This window comes from Acomys minous (genome assembly GCF_964271855.1).
Source record: "Acomys minous genome assembly, chromosome: 4".
Taxonomy (NCBI): domain Eukaryota; kingdom Metazoa; phylum Chordata; class Mammalia; order Rodentia; family Muridae; genus Acomys; species Acomys minous.
Window position 1 is genome coordinate 16,838,797 of NC_140486.1, and position 20,670 is coordinate 16,859,466.

Here is a 20,670-nt window from a genome sequence, read left to right on the forward strand (position 1 = left end):
ACAATATCATGGCAGTGAGAGAGAGAGAGAGAGAGAGAGAGAGAGAGAGAGAGAGAGAGAGAGAGAGAGAGAGAGAGGCTCAAATAAGTGAAGTTACATGGACAGCTTGTGTAATGTCATGAAAATCTCATAGTCATCTCTGCAATGATTTGAACACAAAAACAATTGAGGGCTATAGCGAATCATAGATATACAATGTAGGAATCTATTGTTCTGTAAAATACAAGATGCAAAGCCAGAGAGAACTACTGGCTTTTACTTACAGAGAAATCTGAAATTTTCTACAGACAGAATTGAACAGAAGTGTTTTGATTAAGAATAATGGCTCTGTTCTACCTAATTTAATTAGTAAACAAATTATTTTATCTTTGATTAAGTAATGGCTATGAGAGAAAATGAAAAAGTTAAATTGAAAAACATCCTTTACAAAAGCTAAAAGAACCAGAATCAGCTACATGATAAATTGCTGACCTAATGAAAATGTAATTAATTATGCATAGGTGTGCTGTTTATTTGAATAAATGGAATGATAATATTCAAAGATACTAATACTAACCGTATTTTTTTCTTCTGCAGCTATTAGCAATATACATGCAAAATCTTACCTGCAGAATGGAAACATATCTAGATTTAGATTAAGAATATCATTATCCTAATCACTTACACTCTATTCCACCTCTTTAGATATAAAATGAAATGGACAATTCAATTTATGTAATTTTTCTCTCGAAACAAAATTGTTTATAAAATTTTCATTATTATGCTTTCATATTATATATTGCCATTGTTTTTCATGCAATTCTAGAAACAGTGCTGATTCCCATATTTTCTTGATCTAAACAGAATATATAGTTATTCTGATAATGCAAGTGTCTGATTTGCATCAATTTCTTTTATGTACAGTGCAAGTTCCAGGGCCAGTAGAAAACCTGCACGCTGTATCTACCTCACCTACCTCAATTCTTATTACATGGGAACCCCCTGCCTATGCAAATGGTCCAGTCCAAGGTTACAGATTGTTCTGCACCGAGGTGTCCACAGGAAAAGAACAGGTGGGTAAAGAAATGAGCCTCATGTCTTCCATCTCCTGAATGTCTTTAGGGACAAAGACATGGGGCACTTGCCAGATCTTGATACAGTTCGTTATTTAGATTGGTCATTGAATAGCTGGTTAGTTTCAAGTACTTGCTACTGGAAATTTTCACCCATTTCATTGCACTGTGTTGATGAAAGGGCAAAGGACAGTGGGGTGAAGTTCATATTGGGAATACTGGTTTGGTCTTTGACTATAGTGCCTCGGGTCAGGATGGGTAATCATATCCTGTACCCTAAGAATGATATGCTTTGCATTTAGTGGCCTTATCCAAGAATCTCTTTCTGCTCTTGGATATTTTATACTGTTCTGTTTTCTCTTCACATTCGTGCTGTGAGCAACAATTTATCAAACTTACTCTTAGAAGTTTAAGTTCCTCAACTTCATTTGGCTTTTCAGTTTTAACTAATGGCTTTAATAGAAATCTAAAAAGAGACAAATTATTTCTTCAAGTAGAGTAACAGTAAATAAGTCTTTGGATAAACAAGTCACTATTAGTAATAATATTTGATAAAGTATGTGTATAGTCATATATAAATATTGAGATTCATATATATATATATATATATATAGAGAGAGAGAGAGAGAGAGAGAGAGGAGTAAAGGATAGAGGACAGTGATCTTCAGATATTATTTATAAAGGTTACCAAGTATAGAATGCTTTTTATGCTTCTATATACAATAATGCCAGACCAGGATTTGTCATTTTAAATTGCCAGAGACATAAGTAGACATATTTCTGGCCTACTTCTTAGTGTTTTTTTTTTTTAAAGATAGTAGTGGATGACCTGCTCTTATAAAAACTCTATTTTTTAATGGCTGTTTTTATGTCATTCTCTTACTTTTAAACTGTTTCCCATTCAATTTTAAACAAGTGTTTCTGTAGCTCATTTTAATAAACTCAAGAGCTATATTGCCCTATGTTGATAGTGGTGGTGTCGGAATCATCATGTAAAACTAAGTGACATCTCCTTAAGGAAGCAATGGGTCTGATTTCCTCAATGACCTTTAGTACCTCCCCTCTGCACTTGTGAATACTGATAGTTTCGGTCAACAGCACAACACTTAGGGACATGAAATTGGTGGCAAAGTGTGTGAGAATTTCAGTGTCTGTGGATATAATGTATCAAGCAAATGACAATCTGTGATTTCTTAATGACTTATTTAATTTGGGGCACAGGAATGAATCTCTGTCCCTTCTACCTGTCAGGGTTTTGCTGTAAGTGGAGTATCCATGCTATTCAGTGCTCTGGGTAGTGTTAAACACATCAAAACTTAATGACTATAAAAATCGCATGGTGACGTTTTAACACAGATTCTGTAGAGTAGTTTTGACTTTAGTGGGGGAGTATGTGACAGAAGGATGGTTTTACAGCAATTCATTAAAGGACTAGAGTGTGCTTCTATGAGCAAGTGTCTAACATTCAATTCACTGATTGCACAGAACGGCTGCCATTTCTGCTTTAATGTGCTTCCTTAATAACGATTCTGGCATTTTATGTCTCCAGAATATAGAGGTTGATGGACTATCTTATAAACTGGAGGGCCTGAAAAAATTCACAGAATATACTCTCCGATTCCTAGCTTATAATCGTTATGGGCCAGGAGTATCTACTGATGATGTAACAGTGGTTACACTGTCAGATGGTAAGTGATAAACAGTCAAATGTTATTCACTTTTCTGCTATGAAATGAAAAAAACTTTGCATATATGTTATGGATTCTGTTGTAGGGGTTTTTGAACTAATATTCTTTATGATATTTTATCATAAATTAAAAATGTAAACAATATATTCATAATGCTGTACTCAAATTTAAATTTGGGATTCAGATAAACTGAATCGGTCTGGAGGAATGGATAATTTCCAAACTGTGGCTACTGTGTAAATGTTTCAATGATGCTTGTGCATGTATGTGTTCGTTACTACAGATGTTCCAAAGTAAACATATTTATTATATGTGTCGAATAGTATTGATGGGGGTGTCTCTTTCATTTATCATATTTTAAAAGGCAGCAATTAGTAAAAGTATAAATGATGGACTATATCACTTAACTAGAATATATACCAAAAGGATATTTGTTAAATAAGCACACACTTAAAACAAAAAAAGAGTGGATGAACATACACACTTTCATTTTATCTTGCCTAACAAATGAGGATTAGACATATTTTTCAACTGATATAAAAGGGGGAAGAAATCTTAATGAATATTTAACTGAATAGTGTTGAAGGAAACTGGTTACCAAAGGGATAAATGATAATTAAAGCCTGGGAAATTTAATAAAATTTACAGGCAAGTATATGTTTTGAATGGGGCTATGGAGATTCAGGCATGTATTGTATGTTGCAGAGATGGCTCCCTTGAATACTAAAAGAAGACCTAGTGCCAGCTTCAGCCCCTGTGGTTTCCCCATTACTGTGTTTATTTATTGATTTTTTTTATTTATAATGTCTTCAATTTCTGATTCTTGATGTAACATTCTTTAATCTGGGAAAATATCGACATGGACACTTCACAGACTGTGAACGACAGGATGAAAGCCTTGCCTGTTTTTAAGGATAACACAGGAGTGATGCTCATTTGCAATTTCATTTAAAATGGTATTTTAATGTTAGACCACTTCAGTATTAATTTTAATGTAATTCTTCTACCCAATCATCTGATTCTGTTATTCGAGACAGAACGGAATGTGTAGTGGCTGAATAAATTACTTCATAGCTTATAATTACAAAAATAAAAGAAAAACAAATGAAAATGAATATTTTACATAATTTATGTAGATTCCATTCACACTCTGAACTGTAATACTGCAGCCTTATTCTCTACTTTGATTTTAAATGTCATAAGTGAGAAAAATAGATTGTTACTCATTAGTCCAAGAATTATCCTCTGGAAATGCTGCAGTGCCTAGAAAGCTGTCATTTAAAAAGAAACTATGACTATAACCCCAAGTAAATATAGTTGTTGGGAAAATGCTGACTTGTCTTTATTAGATTCACTTAATAAGAGAAACAAAGGGCTGTGAGGGCCTCCTGTATGGGCATCATGACCTCATCTGTAACCACCTTTGTATGGGCATCATGACCTCATCTGTAACCACCTTTGTACGGGCATCATGACCTCATCTGTAACCACCTTTGTGCTTTTTGGCTTCCATCTTGGCATTATCCAGTTCTGTTTACTTCATCTCATGTTGCCTCTTCTCTGCTGAAGCTATGTCATGCTGAGGTCAGGTATCACATTTAGATGGATGCAGCGACATTAAATGCTCTCCTGTTTTCAATTCCTCTGTCTCACAGCATTGATTTCCTTTGATATTTTGTATAATAAGTAAAAATTAAATATGCTAATCTATGCACACACTAAAAGAATGAATGACACAGATATCAGAGTTTAATATTCATTGTGTATACCAATATGTGTTCAGCTTTTTTTTATTCCATTAAACTTATAGAATAGCTTTTTATGTCTACCTTCATGTTTCTACCAACTTATGAAATGTGCTGGCTTAATTAGACAGTTTCACCCAATACTTCACAAACGTTTTATATAAAAGTGAATTGTAGGACTTTTCCATTTTGGAGACAACTAATTTAATATGTAACTATATATAGATGTATCTGTTTTTAAAGAGGATAATAGTTGAAGAAAAACATCCCATAGACTTTATACTGACACATATAAAAATGTATATGACAAAATTAGATGTGAGATATTTATTTCCTGAAGGTATTATCCTAATGTTTCTCCAGGTCTGCTAAGTTTTTTTTACATACCTTTATCAATATTAGCTGTCACTTATATTTTAATATATTTTCTGCATACTGGCCATACATTTTCACTCAGTTCCTTTTCCCTACTATGTCACTGATTAGCAATGAACCACATTCTGACATTTTCAAATTATTTAACTTTAGGTGCTATGTAGTTATGTATTTTTCCAAAATATTTTCTTGAAATACTTGCATTGCATGGTCATTATTAACTGTTCTAAATAAACATAACTATCCGCAGGTCTACATCCAAGAGTAGAAAAAAAATTTCATGAGCAAACTAAGTGTAGGTGTATGCTCATTACTGTTACAACTAATATTTATCTTTACCTTGTTGTGAAAGCCATCATCCATTTTCCCACCATTTCTTAATTCTTCTTTACAAAATTCAGACCAAAATTCAGACAAGATTGGGCACATTGAGGATGGTATGGCCATATACGCTTTACGAAGTTCAAAACTAAGTTAAAAGTGTCAGAAAACCTGCGTGTGTGATATATGCCTGTAATTCCAGATCTAAGGAGACAGGAGCTTGAAGAAAGCAAGTTCTCTGTCATCCTAGATACACAGGGAGGCCCTCAAATTACCAAACGCCCTAAACCCAAACCAGTAACCAACAGCAATAACAACAAAAATGACAGCAGATTCAAGCCATGTGATCTAGGAAATAAAGAGACGACATTCAGTATTTAAACATGTCTCACCTTCTTATACATGTCTCATGTTAGTATTTTTTAAAAAGGATACATCAAAACTGTACCATATATGTTCATTTTAGCATGAGTGTATTAGAAATTTTAAATGCAGGAATAAATAATGAAATAGCTGGAAAAAAACTAAAGAAAAATAAACTGCTCTTTTATTTAAAAAAAAAATCTATGGGTCAACACTATTGGGGAACCTGTTTGTTTCTTTGTCATACAAGTTTAATTATAAATACCCGAAGAAATGAGGAGGCATTTCCTTTTGTTCACTCTCTAGGAGACAGTAATGGTTACATTATAGGAATTAAGCCACCCAGGTGGCTAGTACAATGACACATTCTACCATAAAACTTTGTAGATCCTAAAAAAAAATCACAGTATGATAATCCTTAAAAGCCACTCTAGAGAATCTCCCCTGTGTTTTCATACGTTCTGCCAGGAAAGTTATCACAGAGCTGTAATTAGGTGGCAATATTTGCTATCGCAGCTGGTGCTCTTTAGCAAAAATAGTTTTGGGGGCTTCATAGATGGATAATTAACTGACCCACCCCATGAGACAAAAATAAACAAGTATTTATTTATCTTCTCTCTAGGAATATTGAGAAGGGCCACCTGCTTGCATTCTCTTGCTGAATTCTCATTATAAAATTTGAAAAAGATACACTTTCTCTTTTCATCAGTGGCTATAATTTCTTTTGCAAGCCGTTGGCAGTAACTTTCACACCTTATTTGGTTCCTTTCAGTGCCAAGTGCGCCACCTCAGAACATCTCACTGGAAGTGGTTAATTCAAGGGTAAGTCAGCCAATGGTTATTATTTTATTATCTATTATGTATATATTCTGCTCACCATACTGCCAAGTAAGTACCGGATGTTTTCCTCTATAAAGGAATGTTCTGGGGTGACAAAGTGAGTGGTATTTGGTTGCACATGTTCATTGACCAGACTTACAACTCGAAGGAACACAGCAAATTTCATTTAATAGGTATTAGAGTACTTGAGGGCTCTTTTAACATGAATCAAGCTTATTTCTATTTATATTGATTAATAAAGATATATGGTATTTGATCATAATATTTTAATTCAGATGAAGTTAAAGTAATATTCAGTTCAGTAATAATTTTGTAATTTAATTTTCAAATTATATTTCATATAATATATTTTGATATCTGTTCTCCCTCACACACCTCTCACCTATCCTTCCCACATGCCCTCACCAACTTTTCTACTCCATGCCTTCTTTTTTTTCTCTCTTTAGAAAACAAACAAGGAAATAAAGAAAACAAACAAACCAGAATTAAATGAATAAATACAATAGTGAAAAAGGAAAAAATACACACATACATGCATGTGTGTGCTCGTGCGCTCGTATACACGTGTACACACACACACACACACACACACACACACACACACACACACACAAAGAAATAAATAAAACATGTACAAACCAGAACTTTGAATCCATAATATACAAGCAAAAGAACAGTGAGGTAAGAAAAACACTACAAAAATCCAACTGAGTTTTGTTTTGGTCATGTACATCTGGGCATGAATTCTACCCTTAAGTGTTGTTTATATACACATAAGAGTCTGTGAAGAAAACTATTTTTTTTCCTTTGAAAAAACACTTGTGCATCAGATATCATGTCTCATTTAGAATCAAGAGCTTATATTTACTTTTAAGTCTCAGAGTTGGACTCTTTCTAGATTAGACTTGTGCAGGCCCTGTGTGCAATGGCATAGTCTCTGTGAGTTTATATGTGGGTAAGTCCTATTTGTCTGAGAGACACTGTTTCCTACACTCCTTCTACCTCTTTCTGAATAGCTCCTTGAGCCCTGAGTAGAGGGGTTGGATGAAGACATACCATTTAGAACTGTGTGTTCCAAGGACTCTGAGTCTCTGCACATTGTCTAGTTGTTAAGTCTCTGTATTATTTCCCATCTCACGAAGAAAAATGCTTCTCTAATGATGGCTGAGTGAAACACTGACCTATGTGTATAGGGGCATATCCTTTGGAGTCATTTATATTAGCAGGGCAATAATATTTGAGTTTCTTCTGGGTCTATAGCCTATCGAGTCTCAGATTCTTGGACATCTGAGTAGGGTCAAGGATGGGTTCCATCTCCAAGAGTAGACCTTAAATTCAATCAGGGAGTGGTTGGTTACTCCTCTGCTTTTTGGCCACTATTGTAGTAGTGTTTTATTCAGGCAGGTCACCATCTTAGATCAAAGGATTTGGATCAGCTTTGATGTTTATCTTTATCCCATTGTAGCCACGCAGAGTGAATGTCAATATCATGGCCACTAGTCAGTGGTTGGGGAGACTCTAGGTAGGCATTAGCTCAACTTCTCTTTCTTCAATGAGATATACAGGCATTTTTTCAGCAATAGGGCCTTACCATTAGTTACTTGAGAAAAAACAATAGTCTGAGTTATTTGATGGTTCCTTAGGACCTCTTTTGTCAACCCAATTATATGTGACCCAGTCTGGGTACTGGAGGTTATCACTTGGGCTTGGTTTCCCTCATTATTTGATTTCATTTAAATGCATTTCATATATGTATCTATTTTTGGAAGCTTCTACAGTACTAGTTTATCATAGGACCCCTCAAATAACCATCAGTGTTAGCTGTCCTTCCGCATAGTCTCTCCCCTAACTCCCTCTTCTCTCCTCTTCTCCTGCTCCAGCCTCCCAATTTCTCTCTAATTATACATTATGTTTCCATTTTCTTTGGTGATATTTTACTTTTTCTAAATTATTAATATCTAACCTCTACGGTTATTCTAATAGTAGGTAGCATAACTAACAAAGGCTTAAAAGCGTACCTCCATATATAAGAGAATGCATGCTATATTCATTATTTGGGGTCTGAGTTACCTTCCCTTAGGATTTTTTCCCCTTAGTTTAATCCATTTACCTAAGAATTTTATGATTTTTAAAACATATCTGACACATAATATTCCATTGTGTAAGTGTATCACATTTTCCTTATCTGTCTATTGATAAATAAATAGGCTGTTTCCACTTTCTGTCTATTATGAATGCAGAGGCAAGGAACATGGTTGAGCATGTGACTGTGTAGTAGAATGTAAAGTCCTCTGGGTATGTGCCTAAGATTTATGTGTCTAGTCCATATGTTAAATCTATTGCCCGCCTCCTGAGGAACCACTGCACTGATTTCTATCATGGTTACAGAAGTTTGCATATCCAATTACCAATGGATAAGGTCCCCTTTTAGCTCACATTCTAGTGATCATGAGCAAAATGCTTTTTGAAGAACATCTTAGATAAGGTGTTAATCTGTATAATTTATATGCTCCCCCCTCCATCTTCTACTCCCAAGCTCCTCCGTGCACTCTCACAGATTTATAATTTCTTCTTTAATTAGTCCTTCTGTGTGTGAATACATGTGCGTTCATGCTAACCACCAGAGTTCAAATATTCTGTGCAAGAGTTTTCTTTTTCTTTCTTTTTTGGTCCCCAGATCCATGTGCAGTTCAACCTTTGTACCTAAGGCTAGGGGAAAATATTGAATAGGGAAGAGAAAGAATTTAAGAACCAGACACATGTTGTTAAGTAGTGTCTCCTCAGCATGGCAGAGGAATTGTACAAATGAGATTTCAGCAATTTGGTTCCCAGAACAAGACAGGTATAATGACAACTGTGGATGTTACAATGTGTACAGGAGAAATAATACATAGTCTCGTGCTAAATGAGGAACTAAAAGTGGCCAGTTGATGCAGAGAGAAGATGAATCCTGGAGTTTTTAAACAGGTCCCACAGATCTCCTTATGATGTATAATATAAGTAGCAATGACTTTCATGCGTGCTTAAATCCCAATGACCTTATGAACTTTTGATTCATGCAAGCAGAGCTTAGTAAAGGGTTTATAGAATTGTCTCACTATTGCTGCTTTGTACACTTAAAAAATATATTTTGTGGGTTGTTGTTGCATTAAAATTTGATATGTCTTTGTCCTTTTTAAATTTGTTGCAACCATTGCTATTTAGTATATGTACACAGGGGATTTGTGCAAAAAGATTAAAATATATAAGCGAATCACTTTCTTTAGAGTTTTGGTTTCATTCTTTTATCACCTGTAATTTAAACTCCATTTCTCTAATGTTTCCATTTCTGGTTGGCTCTGCAGTCAGAACTTGCTTTAGCCTTTCCATGGGGTTTAATGAGATTTCCTTCAAAGTCATACATTTTTTAAGAGAGGGAGGTTTAATAATAGGCTTAAATTAAATGAACCTAGGTCTAGTGATAAGGTCTATGATTTTAATTTAGCTTATGGAAGTTGCCCTTATAGTTGGGATGGTTGATTAGTCAGGGAACATGAATAGGTTCAATCCTGCCAGTAAGTGAAGGCACAGAATGATTTGATTCTGGAGATTGTAAAATGTCCACTTATATAAAAACATTCACTGGTATATGTTTAAATATGTTTAAACTATATAAATGCAAGTATTTTAATGTGAGATTTAACAGGCTGATATGACTAATTGGAGTCAACGTTCTTGTTCGTGTTGAATGAGCACCTACAAGAAGAAGTCAGTAAAGGGCAGCAGGCATTTTGTGCCTGGCAGTGTGCTCATCAATTCAACTCTATTTAATTTATGACTTTTAAACCTGGAAGTGTTGGTCATAAAATGATTACCATAGTATCAACTCCGAGCTTTTAAGAAAGGCAATCACACATCATTATTCTCTAGGACTTATTTATATTTGATGCAAGATAATAGAATCATAAACAACTGAACAATTAACCCAAGACATTGATAAGTTCTTTGAAAAAATGAGACACACCAGCCTGATAGGGAATGGCTTTGCGGGTGTAGAAAGAGATAACACAGGAGCCAAGCCATCAGTGCAGAATGGATGAGTTTTGTGCAAGCTCGGGGGAAAGCAGTGTTCTTGGTGAAAATGCTTTGAAGACAGAATTTGACACTAATAATGTGTAGCGATTTGTCATCTAAAAGGAGGAAGTATGAAAGGGAGAGGTGAGGTGGCCTTACATTAGTAAATAGTAGAAGATTTTTAAATAATAAGGAACTGTTAAGCTTTCCTGTGCTGTCTATGGATATAGTTAAATCATGACCATAAAATGACTGCCATGGAAAGAGTTAACAATAGAATATTGTCTAGAGACTGAACAGAATTAGTGTTGTTTTGGGATTGTTTTTCATAGAAGTGGAGGGAATGTTTTAGAGAAATTTTATTGTTTTGATCATTTTGGCCATTTTGAATACAAATGTATGAGATATTACAATTTCTAGAAATAACCCAATAGAAGGGAAAGTAACCATGCAGAAAATAGCATGGGAGAAGTATGCCATCCTATTTGTAGACATGATGGCATAAGATCCAGTAAATAAAGAAGGATACAGTCAGTTCAGTCCTGTTGTGTGGAGAAAGAGCAGAGAGTAGAGTAGACACTAGTCTTCTTCTTCTTTTTTTTTATTAATTTATTCTTGTTACATCTCAATGGTTATCCCATCCCTTGTATCCTCCCATTCTTCCCTCCCTCCCATTTTCCCCTTATTCCCCTCCCCTATGACTGTTCCTGAGGGGGATTACCTCCCCCTGTATATGTTCATAGGGTATCAAGTCTCTTCTTGGTAACCTGCTGTCCTTCCTCTGAGTGCCACCAGGTCTCCCCCTCCAGGGGACATGGTCAAAGGTGAGGCACCAGAGTATGTGAGAAAGTAATATCCCACTCTCCACTCTACTGTGGAGAGTGTTCTGTCTATTGTCTAGATCTGGGTAGGGGTTTAAGGTTTACCTCCTGTATTGTCCTTGGCTGGTGCCTTAGTTTGAGCGGGACCCCTGGGCCCAAATCTGCCTATCATAATGTTCTACTTGTAGGCTTCTAGGACCCTCTGGATAGAAGAATGGATAAAAAAACTGTGGTACATATACACTATGGAATACTATTCAGCTATTAAAAACAAGGAATTCCCGAAATTTGTGGATAGATGGATTAAGCTAGAAATGATCATAATGAGTGAGTTAACCCAGAAGCAGAAAGACTCAAATGGTATATACTCACTTATATCTGCATATTAGTCCAAGGGGCATGTCCCATGAAAGCCTTCACTTACCAGGAAACTGAGACAGAGGGGAGGACATTCTAGTGGGACTCTAGATGAGAGAAGCATGGGAGAATGGCAAAGTAGAAGGACACTAGTCTTCTGAAGCTGTGAAAATGACTGGTCCAAAAAAGATCACAATCACAGTATAATGTCTTGCACAAGTTAGTAGTGAGTGCTTTAGTATGGGAAAAGTGTGCCAGTGGTCAGTGACCACATTATAGTGGTCAGTGCTGATATTTTTATGCTGGATAATTGTTGGGCAATATTGACTGAGAATTGATGAGTGTGGTCACATTTAAAATAAAATAATACTAAAATTATATTTATTTTTCTTTCCATAAATGGCTACTTGGTTGCTGTTATACTGTGGTCAAAGTATTGGTAGGTTTTTGCTGTTGATGGGAAAGAGATTAAGTGTTAAAAAAGTTTGGAAGACAAGGAGGCTCATTGTCTTTGTTTATCTATTGTTTTAGAAAAGTATATACACACAAGCAGTGTAAGAGAGGAAGGTTTATTGTGCTCCCAATTGCATGTTACAGTATATTACAGAGGGGCCATACCACAACAGGCACATGAAGGAGTCACATTACATCTACAGTCAAGGGCAGAGAGCAGTGGGTTCACATGCACTCTAGTATTTTCTGGCCCTCTACTTTTCATTTAGTGCAAAGCCCATGGAATAGTACTTAGGGCATTCAGGGAAGGTTTTCCCATCTGAGCTAAAACAATTAAGAAAATATTCCACAGACATGGCCACAGTCCAATGGCATCTAGGCAGTTCCCCATTCGGACCCTCATCCCAGGTGGTTCCATGTAGTAGTCATCAAGTCAACAATTAAAGCTAACAATTTTCATCATGGCCTTTAAATTGCCTACAAAAGTAAAATTAGGTACAGGGGTACTGGAAGATGACAAATAATGAAAAATGATAAGGTCAATGAATTATTTAATTACCCCTACTCTCCAAAGTCCTCTGAACCTTATAAAAGCTCACTTATATACCCATAACAAGACAGAGAAATGACGCTGGGACTTGATAATAGGCTATGGCTGTTGATCACTTTCTGTCTGGGCACCAAGTTTACTGCTGAGCAGAGATATAAAGAAAAATAAAATAAAATAATAAAAACAGCATAAATCTTGCTTTCAAATGATCTTTGATCTCTGTGAAGTTAGGACCCAGGCAGAAGGTGAGCTTTTGAGCAGCAACTAGGAGTCAGGTTTTTTTTCCTATCATCACTAGGTTTGGGACCTGCGCAGTTAACACAGTGGATAAGGAGGTTCCATGGTGCAAAGAAAATGGAGAGTGAAGAAAAGATTCCTGATGCTTGAGCTGTAGTATATAGTGCTTCTCACTGCCTCATGATTTGAATATAAGGTCCTCAGAGCAGGGAACTATTTTAGATAATTCTAGAAAAAGGAAGTAACACTGGGCTAGATGAAATAGTAATTGTGATAGAACATGTGTGTGTGTGTAACAGAGATACACACACATACATACACACACACACACACACACACACACACACAGAGAGAGAGAGAGAGAGAGAGAGAGAGAGAGAGAGAGAGAGCTCTTGATGCAGTCTATGTTGGTCTCCATTTCAGCTCTCCTCCATCCCATGTTTTATCCACCATGATACTCTACTAAGCCATTGTTATACTGAACCCTCTGAAATCATATATATATATATATATATTCCTCTATTTAATGTCTGTTATTTTGTCATAAATAACAGAAAAGTAGTAAATATACCTACCTTACCAATTTGCCCAGAATGAACCTATTTGGAAGATTCTGTATCTCAGAATTACATATTTTTCTTTGAAAAATATCTTGGAAGAACTGCAAATCATCGCCAAGAGAACAAAGATGATACCTCTGTAAACCTTAGTAATCTTTCTTGAAAATTTGGTGCATTTCCAGATGTAATTATTTTTCTCAATCTAAACTTATAGAATGAATTCATTGTTGAAACTTTTAGGCAAAATTTGGAATTACGAAAGGGAGTCCTTATCTTAGGCCCCAAGGTTGGCTGGCAATCAAATAAGGCTCTAATTATCTAGAATCACTGTTCTGGAGCTCTGAGGAAATAGATGCTAAGCACAGAGCAAATGGAAATCAGACTACGAGGGGCACATCTTAAAATTAACTATTATTAATTTAAATAATAAGCAAAACTAAATCAAGATTGCACAAATAGGATGATTATAGAAGAAACATTGTCAGATAATAGTATACCTTTCTAAATGTGAGTGTACCCTAAGGTATATCTTCCTTTATAATCAAACTTGGGATTTATATCGCCTCTCCCCAAGTCCTGTGAGTTTAATCTCCTTTAAAAGCATAGCATGTGACGTAGGAGGTTGGGGCCAAGATGGTTGTCAGGACCCTGAGGCCAGGCTCGTTTAAATTTCAGAAGTTGCGATCTACCATTGATAATGAGTTGCCCGTCATGCTATGCTATGGACTGGTGGGTTGTCTCAAACCCAAACCCAAAGAAACCCTCAAAGTATACAAAAAGGACACCTTCTTCACTCAATATGCCTGAATGCTAAATTTCACTGGATATAGAGATAGTGGTAGGTTTAATTTGATTATATTCTGTCTTTCTACACAGATCCTGACAGCTTTCATTAGTTTTTTCAAAGTTGTCTAAGCAGTCACTCTTTCCATAGGAAACTCTTCATATGAAATATATAGGCTCAGTTATTGTCATTATGTTAACCAACGCTTTTCCTAAAATCCTATTATGATTCCAATTGGATTTTTCGTATACATTGGAATGTTGGTAGGGGTTCAATTGTTGCAATATATATATCTAACATTAATGCAATGAGGAAGAATTAATTTTATCTGCTTGAAATACTTAAATATATTTTCTAGATTAAATAGAAACAGATTGCATTTTCTTTTATTTTTTTCTTCCTCTTTTTCATGTCGCAACTACATCTAAGTATTTCTCAGCTTTCAGAAAAATCAACTTGACACTGAGGCAGTAGCTGTTAAAATAACAATTTTCTGTTTTATTCTTTTTTTTTTTTTTTGACTTTTAAACATATTTAATTTTAGTATCTTCTTCCCAAATGTTTTAGGGATACAAAATTTTACAAATTTTCCTCTTCATATTTTCTTTTTTCCTATTAAGTAAATACAGTGGTATCCTCATACCTCCCTGCTCTTTAACTCACATGTTAATAAACATATATCAAATGCAGCACAATCTATACTACACATTAGAATAGCAAAGGATCTGTTTTATTCTTACATTGATAAGATGAAGTGGTATGCACAATGGAATAAGTAAATGCCTTATGAGATATTTTTAAGTATCTTTATAATGTTGAAGCATCGTCTTCACCCTTCTGGTCCAAGATCTCTGACAGACATATTTGTGAGGCAGGAACTATTGAGGACTGGCTTACCTTGCCTTGCAGAGTTTGGCCTTGGACTCTGCCTGCATCCAAATTTGCCTTTTTTTTTTTTTTTTTTTAAGCAAAATTCTGTCTGTGGTAGGATCCGATACGGAAAGCGGACAGGTAGAGCTGAGTCCTGGAACTGGACACAATCCACATTATCTGCCTCTAGAGAAAGAGTGCAGGGCACCCAAGCACCTTTGGGCTCTGATCTCTCTCATTCCCTAAGTGCTTACTAGCCTAGTACAGCTAGGTCACAGAGCAGATAGGCAGAGCCCTGTCATCTCAATCCTCCAGATGCTTACCACCCAGGCCCATCCGGTTTTTTGTTCGGTTGTTTTTGTCTTTTTTGTTTGTTTTTTTGTTTTTTATGAGAATCCTGGGTGCTTTTTCATTACACTTAACTTCAGTGTAGTTAAGGTTGATTTAATTTGTGAAAAATGGGTCAGCAAATCTGATCCTCAGCAACAAGTAACACTGAAGCTATTCGTCATCTGGACTGCCCTGGTCCTTCAAATGACAGCAGCTGAGGTAGCTGCTCACAGAGGTCACTGGCTCTGTTTTGGAAAAGCAAGATCTGGAGTGACCTGAATTGAACTCGGCAAACATCATGGAATCTACCCACCCTTGAAAAGAGGCCCTTGGTTTACAATGCCATTCCCCTGCACCCACAAGCACACTCCTGATTCTGTAGCTCCCCTGTACCAAAAAAAAAAAAAAAAAAAGTGTGTTCTCAAATAGTAGCACAAATAGTACAGATGTAGAGGTCCTGTGCATCCTTCTATATCTCATTAACTCCACGTCTTTCATGTATCTCTAATATGTTAAGACTCATCTTGGTACAGAATGCAGAGATAAAAATACAATCACTGTTGTCTTTGAGACAAAGACAATAAAAGTATATTGCCATCATCCAGTGCTAGTTCCTAAGACCCGATTTAAATTATTAGACGCCTCTGAAACATAATCCAGCATTAAACACAGACATATTAAATAGTTACATAAACTCATATTTAAATTATGTTGAACAAGTTTATATGTTAAAGCCTACCATTTCATCATAATATCATCACAGTTTGATAATATCTTTGCTCTTAGGGATATTTATATCTGCATGGTAGGAATACAACAATGTCCCCATTTCTTCTTTCAATGGCTTCATGCTATTAGCTTGGAATTGGCCTTGTGGTGCATTTTATTCTATAATTCAGCAACTGCAACAATTTGGGGATTTGCTCCCAGAAAATCAAGTTTTTAATGATTTTTCATAAACTTCCCCCAAATGGGAGTGTGAGGACTGTCAATTCCTTAGTTTCTCTTCCTCAAGGTTCTTGGTAGACTCTGAGAGAGACACTGCCACAAGATGATCTATAATGTTTGTCTATTTGTAGCTTTTTTTTTAAAAGAAAATAAAGACTGAACTAATTACATTGTATTTACAGACATAAAATTGTAAGGGAATCAGAAAGGAATGGAAAGGACTGCTGATTCTGTATCGTGAGCGCATAAATCATAGAAATGTGACAATAAAAGTAGGAAATTATGGATGGGATGCCAAGCCTTTAAAGACTCTAGTCTGCCAAGTGCAAGTCCCTGAACTCAGTCGTTAGCTCAGAATCTTCCCACTTTTCTCCTATTTCCTCCTCTGTCTGAGATCTCTTTCCTCAAATGTTTCTCTCTCTCTCTCTCTCTCTCTCTCTCTCTCTCTCTCTCTCTCTCTCTCTCTCTCTCTCTCTCTCTCTCCTCCCCCTCTCTCTCTTCCTGCACCCCCCCCCCCCCGCCCTGCCCCTGTGCTCTCTCTCCTGGTTCTCCCAACGTCCAGGTCTCCCTCCTTCCGGTTCTGGTTCTCCCTCCTCCCTTCAAAAAAGCTTCTGTATGTGAATGACAAGCACCTCTTTAAAAAAAACACATCTTCTCACATAATAAAATTGCATTTTACATTAACTTCAGCAAATATATTTATAGGTGTTTTTCCTGCCTACTGCTCCTAACTTGTACTTTCAGATTTAACACTAACATATAATTTTGTTAATCTATGAAGTAGAAGAATTGCTCAGTGACTTTAATAATTTCTTTATAATGAGTATGAATAATTTCATTAGAAAGAAATTATTTTAGTTGTAAAAAATGAAATGATTTGAATTATTTTCTATTTATACTGAATAAAATTTATTTCTTGGGTAATCCAAGCCATATAATTTTATATGATGTGCACTCTTTTGCCTGTCATTTGAATATTCATTGATTTTTCATTCCTTCCTTCCTTCATTCATTCACTTTATTCACTTGTAAAATAACTCATTATTATGTACATATTATTAACAATTAGATGATTGGATCCCATAACACCTTATAATTAAATAGCCTGAAATTTAGATAATTAAAATGATCTAGCTGAAATGTAATAACATGATCGAAAAAGACTAATGTGTACATTTTATTGCTTTTGATTACATATAAAGATATGAAATGTTTGACTTAGAAATCTTAACCTAAAATATGATACAATATTTAACTGTTCCACATAGAATATTTTTTCTATAGAAGAGCAAACAAAAAGTGTAATTGTCAACTATTTGTCTGATTTCTAGATATAAATGTCATTAAGTTCCCAATTTAGTGAGTTTTAGAAATATGTGTGCCTAGGACATCTTGCAATCTGGGGGTCCACCTTATGGTTTTATGTAAAAAATTTAGTCTTAGTTATTACATTTGTTATGTGTTTTCCTATATCAATTTTTCTAGAATTCCATTTTTAAATTTAGAGTAGTTTCTCCTTTTGTTTTGGGGCATGGATGTCAAGAACTTTACTATAGATACAGCTTTACTGAGTGATGCACACACAGTTGGATGTTACCAAAGAGAAAACATCCTTATTCTGTGACATGTTGGTCTCATGAGAAAGTGACATTGATGGGAAGCAACGCTTTTTAGCCAAAAGGAAAAGCCTCTATCATGCTGTCATATCCCATTTGCTTCAAACTATATAAACACCTTTGCTAGTATACTATCCTAGAAAATGTACTTCTCACTATGTCACTTGTGCTTTGAATGGGTCTTTAAGTGACTATATAATACATAAAGCAGTAGCTGACATAATAAAAGCATGATTAAAGAAGTCTAATATTTTAATATACATATACATGAGTATGTGAAATAGACAATAAAGCAAAAATGGAAACAAGAAACTATGTGATCTCTTTATCCCACACTCATGGTGAGCAAGCCTTGGCCTGCATTTGCAGAGAATTGTGTTTGATGATTCAGCATGTGTGAACAATGTGCTTTCATAAACGACTACAGACGTATTTCAGCTTAGAGTTTCACATCTGGTGAACTATTAGGTCACACTCCCCCAAAGTAATGCTTGCTTGTGTATGAACTAGCCTTACATTTTCAAGTGCATAATAATTGCACAAAATCTACTTAATCCTCAAAATGTTAAATGGGCCATCTAACTAATATTAACAATTTACTTCATTATCCTTTTCTTAGTTCATAGTCTCCCTTATCTCACACAGAGTGAAAGTAAACAGAGTAATTAACATTTTACATTGAAACCAAGCCTTTTGTCCCCTTTATGGTACATAAAATGTGTGACAAAATGCTTTGAAAAGTATGATTCTCTGATCATACATTTGATGTTTACATTTCTTTATGTCACTATATCACACTCCTATTTGAACTACTCTGAAGACAGATTTTTTTTTTTAACAAAAGCGGCTGTTTTGTCACATAGATGTCTAACTTCCAGAATTTATATTCAAAGATGTATTCCTTTATAACATCTACAATTTCTCATAAATATTTCCCCAGGGGCTATAAATAACAATAGATTGTGTGAGTTACAAGGCATACCTCTGATTACTTGAAGGTGTCAAAGCCCCTTTCCTTCTATCAGTGTTTTTCTACATGTTAAATATTCTTAGTTTCTACAAATATTTCTTGTGTGCTTGTCAGCCCCCTACTTGATTTGTCATCCTTCCTGCACAGTTTAAAGATCTCATGTGACTCCTAGAGGGTCCCTGAGGGCCACTTCCTCATTTAAATATTTCGTTATTATTCACGTAACCTCCAATTGCATTGACGGTGAGAGTGGACACATTATTTCACTCTATATGAATCTTGAAGTATTAACGAAGGATTCTGACAGGCTCCAAGTCCTTTATTATATTTATGTCAATCCTTATCATATCATACATTCAGTATCCACTTATGGAATTTTGTGATATATTGTCCTACAGTAAGCCCATTGCCACTTCCTCTCATGATCCTATGGAACTCTTATGGATTTGTGCGACACCAGTATATATGAGTTGAAGACATTCCTAACATGTCAGGCAATGGAAAAGCCAACAAATTTGACTCAGCTTTGATGCCCTGCATAATGATCTTCCTTCACACGCAAACTCCTTTGAAAAGATTTCCATTAAAATCATTAAGTTCCTTCTCTTTTCCAGAGCCCCACTATTCTCCCACTCAAGAATGGATATACTTCATGAACATTTACATCCTAATCATTTCACTTTTTCTTTTCAGTTTTCTTTATATCAGACTTCTTTTTTTTCAAATTGTACTTTGTGTTAACTGTGTGCCTAGTTGTATCTGGACCTCCAAGAATATTTTCATTTAGTTTACTAATTTCTTAAAGAACATCCCATATTTATTCTTTATTAAATTTGTGTACTGCCTTGCCTGAAGTCAAGTAGGCTGAGTGTATAAGATAAAAAAACACCAGAAACAAGGGAACATTTTCTGTGATGGCAATATAGATGCCACTAAACCTTCAATGGCTTCAGTATTTCCATTTTTTATATGAAATCAGATAGCAATCCAAAATAGTTCTATTCTTATCTATCATTCCTGTGCCTTTCCTGTGAATAATCTAACTGTTTATTCTCCTTCACATCAAAATGTTTGTTTTCATTATACGGAAAAAAAAAAACAAGTAGTATGCAATGATATGAGTATTCTGACTCAGATCATTTTCTTCTAGACTAAAACCGTATGACCCATCATTTCAGACACATGTCCTTAAAGTTTATTAACACAAGTTGTTTCAGTAATTAATTCAAGTTTCCATGGCGCCTGAATACCTGAAGTGTCGTCATCAGTGAATTGTCAATTTCTTGGGCAAATCCACAGCAAAGGGAATTAAGAAGAATAGTTGTCTTCTTAATTCATGTACTGATTTTTCCACTGACCCAAACTTGATCTCAATTAAAACTATTCTGGGGTGCTTTTTGTTCTTCTGATTGAGCGCTTACCATATACACTCTTCATAGGAAAAGCACATCACAGACACAAAAGTAGTACGTTTTCCATCTCAATAGGGTGTAAATATACTTAGTCATCGGCTTTTTTCCCTCCCTCAAAATCGTTCAGGCCCCATGTTTCACACAAATCAAAGATAAATGATATAAAACTACTACTCTCCAGAAAATGGCTTAGAGTATACTTTAAAGAACTTAAACAAAATGACATCTTAGCACCTGGTTTTGAGGACCACATAAAACAGGCAGGTAAATAAAATTCTTCAGCAATCTTGAGGCATATATGCAAACCATACTCCACGGCACACCC

The 20,670-nt window shown here is 35.4% G+C and overlaps 1 protein-coding gene across 2 annotated transcripts in view; it reads left to right on the forward strand.

Annotated features, from left to right (window-relative positions):
- The window catches only part of DCC (DCC netrin 1 receptor), a 1,088,923-nt gene that overhangs the window by 813,238 nt on the left and 255,015 nt on the right, over positions 1-20,670 (forward strand). For both annotated transcript variants that reach the window (XM_084780514.1, XM_084780515.1), the window contains exons 10-12: positions 904-1,052; positions 2,602-2,740; positions 6,317-6,366. In XM_084780514.1, coding sequence (XP_084636640.1) covers positions 904-1,052; positions 2,602-2,740; positions 6,317-6,366 — 338 coding nt within the window. The remainder of the gene's footprint in view (positions 1-903; positions 1,053-2,601; positions 2,741-6,316; positions 6,367-20,670) is intronic.